Source organism: Carya illinoinensis, chromosome 5 (genome assembly GCF_018687715.1).
Source record: "Carya illinoinensis cultivar Pawnee chromosome 5, C.illinoinensisPawnee_v1, whole genome shotgun sequence".
In the NCBI taxonomy this organism is placed as follows: Eukaryota; Viridiplantae; Streptophyta; class Magnoliopsida; order Fagales; family Juglandaceae; genus Carya; species Carya illinoinensis.
The window spans coordinates 35,014,847-35,020,396 of NC_056756.1; the positions used below are offsets into that span (position 1 = coordinate 35,014,847).

At 35.2% G+C, this 5,550-nt stretch overlaps 1 protein-coding gene across 1 annotated transcript; it reads left to right on the plus strand.

The window, feature by feature from the left end:
* The first annotated feature begins 221 nt into the window (after nt 1-221).
* Nucleotides 222-3,672, plus strand: LOC122311477 ((-)-germacrene D synthase-like). Its single transcript, XM_043126039.1, has 7 exons — nt 222-457; nt 567-840; nt 1,295-1,670; nt 1,797-2,021; nt 2,154-2,292; nt 2,399-2,644; nt 3,306-3,672. The coding sequence occupies exons 1-7, from the start codon at nt 326-328 to the stop codon at nt 3,591-3,593; spliced, it is 1,680 nt and encodes a 559-aa protein (XP_042981973.1). The 5' UTR covers nt 222-325; the 3' UTR covers nt 3,594-3,672.
* The last annotated feature ends 1,878 nt before the right edge of the window (nt 3,673-5,550 follow it).

Sequence of the window (5,550 nt, forward strand, 5' to 3'; positions counted from 1 at the left end):
AATAGATGGAGAAGAGAGAGAGGTTGGTGGACGGAGAAATAGGAAAAAGAGGGAGAATCTCCGGAAAACATCTGATATGGGCCCTTGTTATTTTAAGAATGGGCCCTTGATATTTTAGGAGAGAGTCAAGGAATAGAAATCTCAGACGCAACGTACCGTTTTTTTTTTTTCCCGATGCAACGTATCTAGATGCATGCAACGTATCTATATAAAGTAGCTAGCCTTGCATAAGTTGTTTCATTCACGAGTACAAAACTTGATTAAGAACAAGTAGTTATAAGCCAGCTCTCTCCTCCGTTAATTATACACGAAGTTGTTCTCCAAAATGTCTAGTCTTCCAGTTTCAAGGATTCCTACTCAAACCCTGAGCCCAATTTCTGGTGTAAATCGTCCGTTGGCAACTTTCCGTCCAAGCATTTGGGGAGATCATTTCATCTCTTATGGTAGCAAGTCCATGGTACGTAATTGATTATTTGTGAAAGCCTGTGTGTGTATATATATATTCCAATGCGTACGTATAGTCTTCAATTGTACATTATGGTCTATCATCTTTGTGCTGCATGTAGGAGATTACCTCTGAGACCTTGGAGGAAGTTCAAAGGCTGAAGGAAAAAGTGCACAACATGCTGATGGCTCCTGTCGATAACATATCACAAAAGCTGGAGCTGATTGATGCCATCCAACGGTTAGGCGTCTCTTACCATTTTGAAAGTGAGATCGATGACATAATCCAACAAATTCACAACAATGATGACAACACTGGAGACTCTCATGACGACCTCTACACTATTTCTCTCCGTTTTCGCTTACTGAGGCAGCAGGGTTATAACACTCCGAGTGGTAAGTAGTACTCATTAGACTATTCAAATAAAAGAATAAAGTGTCAAAATCTAATTGCTTGATGGCATATGGCATATGACTCGATTTTTTAAATGAAAAATTTGAGTTCGTAACCTCACCCTTTATAAAAATAAAAAATGAAAGAATAAAGTAAAAGGCCGCAAAGGTTAATAAATTTAGTTAAAAGATGATTGAGGAATACTACAATAATTCATAAAATTTACAAAAAAAAAAAAAAACTATGGTACGCACTGACCTTACCGGTTTGATGAACATTAAAAAATGGAACTAGAGAATGCAACTTGATGGGTGCTTCATCAAAATGCTTATCCGGCACTGTATTGTTTCTTATAGAATATAAATATTGGTATTGTTTTGTTTACGGAAACTTCAGCTGCACAGAGCATATATATAGTAATTGTGCTCGAAGTCATTTGTCGGGGTGATAATGCAGACGTTTTCAGCAAGTTTAAGGACAGTGAAGGTCGGAACTTCAAGGAATCAATTATTCACGATGTGCGAGGTATTTTAAGCCTGTATGAAGCTTCGCATATGAGGGTGCATGGAGAAGATATACTTGATGAAGCACTTCATTTTACTACAACGCAACTCGAGTCGATGGTGAGTAATTTAAACCCTTCTGTTGCTGCACAAGTGCGTCGTGCCTTAGAGCGGCCTCTTCGAAAATGGTTGCCAAGGTTAGAGGCGAGACACTATTTTTCTACCTACCCAGAAACTGCTTCATTTAATGAAGTTGTTCTCAACTTCGCTAAGTTGGATTTTAACATACTACAACGGCTACACCAGAAGGAAGTTTCCGAGCTCTCGAGGTAAATAAGGTCATTCAGACGTAGTATCGCACTTCAGTATATAATATATACATGTTGGTTTTAATTTTGTATATGCATTTATGGAAAAATTTGATGTCAATTTCCGTTGCAATTTTTGCTTATAAGGTGGTGGAAAGAATATTTAGGGGTCCCGGAAAAGATATCATATGTCCGAGATAGAGTGGTGGAGTTGTACTTCATGTGGATTTTGGGAACGTACTTTGAACCCCAATATTCTCATGGGCGGATGATGCTTGGCAAAGTGGTTTGCTTGGTCTCAATTATTGATGATACATATGATGCCTATGGTACCTTTGAAGAGCTTAAACTCTTTACAGATGCAATTTTAAGGTTAACTTTTTGGCTATTGCATCCGATCCAGAATCAATGTCTTCAAACTTCTTTGTTTCAAGTCATCAGCACAAGAAACTTGATTGATTTTATTTTATTTTTATTTTTGGTTTTTAAATAAATAACTTTCAGGTGGGATAACTGCTGCATAGAGCAACTCCCAGAGTACATGAAATCTATCTATAAAGCAGTCTTGGATCTTACTAAGGAAATTGAGGAAGAGATGTCCAAGGAAGGAAGGATATACGCCCGTTACTATACAAAGGAAGCAGTACGACATGACGAACAATTAATCACTTTTACTGGCCTAGATCTTTTTCACTAAATTTGAATTTTTATAGTCTGATTAATATTTTGATGGTTTTTAAAGCAAGCAGTTCAAAACCGTAGCTCAAGCCTACTTTGTTGAAGCCAAATGGATGAAGGAAAAATATATACCCACGGTGGAGGAGTACATGAGTAATGCCCTAGTAAGCGGTGGTTACGTTGCAGTTACAACCTTATCTTTTCTTGGCATGCGAGATGCAACAAAGGAGGTCTTCGACTGGTCTTGCAGTAACCCTAAGATTGTTAGAGCAGCAGAAACGATATGCAGACTCATGGATGACCTTGTCTCTTCTGAGGTATACAAGATGGGACGTCCAATATCGATACAACCTATTAAAAAAAGAGGAAAAGAAAAAGCAAACTACCAATTACTTCAATCATATACTTACTTTGTAGTGATAAATTTGGACACTCTCTCATTGCAGAAAATCAATTTAACTTATGATCTTCGATTATCATTTGGCTGTTCTCATTGAAAGAAGGTAGATTCATTTGGAGGCTAGAAAGTAATCTCAGTCAGAATATTCTCCATGCTAGCTACCCACATTAATGCATGCATGTAGATGTTAGTTTATGAGGATATAAAATATATAATAAAATTTGCCTTTTTCATTAACTCAACTTTTGGGACAAATAGTAATTTCACATTTTTAATGGTATCAGATCAAAAGTTCTGAATTTGATCTTAGACTCCACATTTTACCATATTAGTTAAATATTCAATATGTTGGCCAAGTCTACTTATGATGGGGGTCTGGTCCACAAGTGAGAGGAAGCCTTAAGGATATAACATATAATAGGTAGATTTTATTATATATTTTATATCCTTAATAATTCCTTTCCCTAGCTCTACATTAAGTAGGCAATGTGCAGACATCAATTTGCCAGTCCCACAAACAAATCTTTTGTCATTGATTTGGAAATTAAATCACTAAATGTTTCTATTTTTTGTTGCAGTTTGAGCAAAAGAGAGGACACGTTGTCTCTGCCATTGACTGCTATATCAAGCAGCACAATGTCACAAGGCATAAGGTAGAAGAAGAATTTAAGAAGCAGATCGAGGATGCATGGAAAGATATTAACAACGAGTTCCTTAAACCTACTCAGGTGCCAAAGCATTTCCTAGAGCGAGTTCTCAATCTCTCACGTGTAATGGATGTTATTTACAAGGATGATGATGGATACACAAAGGTTACACAAGTGCTAATAGATGGTGTCACTTCCTTGCTTGTTGATCCAGTGTAGATATGAGTCTGTTTTAGCGATAAATACTCATTTTCGTATAAAATAAGTGGTAATAATTGCCCAGTTTTCTGACGGCCTATTATATTGATGTGAAATAATGATCAATATCTTAGTTAGCAACACTACTGAATGTATCACTTTTGATGAATAAAAGCTTCTCTATATATAATATCTATGTGTATACTTTATCCATTTGCAACATACAACAACGGACTTTCAACGACAATATTAAGACAAGAAGTAAAATTTGAATTCATAAAGAATGTAGAACTATCATTGCTTGAAAGTATTTCCAGTGGTTTTTATCGCCACAAATAGTCCTAAAATGTTGCAAATATGCGTTATCTAAGGCAGTGATTGTTCTCTTCGTCACAATTGAATTTTTTTCTAATGCATAGAAATCACTGAAATAGGTCAATTGCACTGATTATTAACATCACTGCAATGACCTCAATAGCAAGTCTAAGTCGTTTCCGTTGAGCACAAATCGTTGCAATAGCCATTTTGGTACATTTTTTTTTTCCTTCGCCCATAGAAATTACATTTTTGGTACCTTTAATTTTCACACTTCATCTAAAATATAATGTTTATCTTATTAACACATAATTTATCTTATTTCTGGTTAGTCACTAACTAATTTTTCATAATTATTTAGTGATTGACCTGAAATAATCAAATAAATCACGTTTTAACAAAACAAACTACACTTAATTAAGTCATGTAAAATAATATTGTTCCATCATTCATTGTGGAACCCTTTTTAGTCATAATATTATATGTTAATTTCCAATCCTTTTCACTTACATGAAACGAGCACATAAATTGACTTCTTTCATATCCATTGCTATATAAAATGAAAATGGAATCGATTTAAAATAGAAGTAAAAACAAACCCCAACCTATTTGTAATTTTTGCACAAGAAAGGACAATAACAAAACCAACACCACAACGACCACAAATAGCAGCAGAAACGATATGCAGACTCATGGATGACCTTGTCTCTTCTGAGGTATATATACAAGATGGGACGTCCAATATCGATACAACCTATTAAAAAAAGAGGAAAAGAAAAAGCAAACTACCAATTACTTCAATCATATACTTACTTTATAGTGATAAATTTGGACACTCTCTCATTGTAGAAAATCAATTTAACTTATGATCTTCGATTATCATTTGGCTGTTCTCATTGAAAGAAGGTAGATTCATTTGGAGGCTAGAAAGTAATCTCAGTTAGAATATTCTCCATGCTAGCTACCCACATTAATGCATGCATGTAGATGTTAGTTCATGAGGATATAAAATATATAATAAAATTTGCCTTTTTCATTAACTTCAACTTTTGGGACAAGTAGTAATTTCACATTTTTCATGGTATTAGATCAAAAGTTCTGAATTCGATCTTAGACTCCACATTTTACAATATTAGTTAAATATTCCATATGTTGGCCAAGTCTACTTATGATGGGGGTCTGGTCCACAAGTGAGAGGGAGCATTAAGGATATAACATATAATAGGTAGATTTTATTATATATTTTATATCCTTAATAATTCCTTTCCCTAGCTCTACATTAAGTAGGCAATGGGCCGACATCAATTTGGCAGTCCCACAAACAAATCTTAATTTTGTCATTGATGTTGGAAATTAAATCACTAAATGTTTCAATTTTTTGCTGCAGTTTGAGCAAAAGAGAGGACACGTTGTCTCTACCATCGACTGCTATATCAAGCAGCACAATGTCACAAGGCATGAGGTAGAAGAAGAATTTAAGAAGCAAATCGAGGATGCATGGAAAGATATTAACAGCGAGTTCCTTAAACCTACTCAGGTGCCAAAGCATTTCCTAGAGAGAGTTCTCAATCTCTCACGTGTAATGGATGTTATTTACAAGGATGATGATGGATACACAAAGGTTACATAAGTGCTAATAGACGGTGTCACTTCGTTGCTTGTT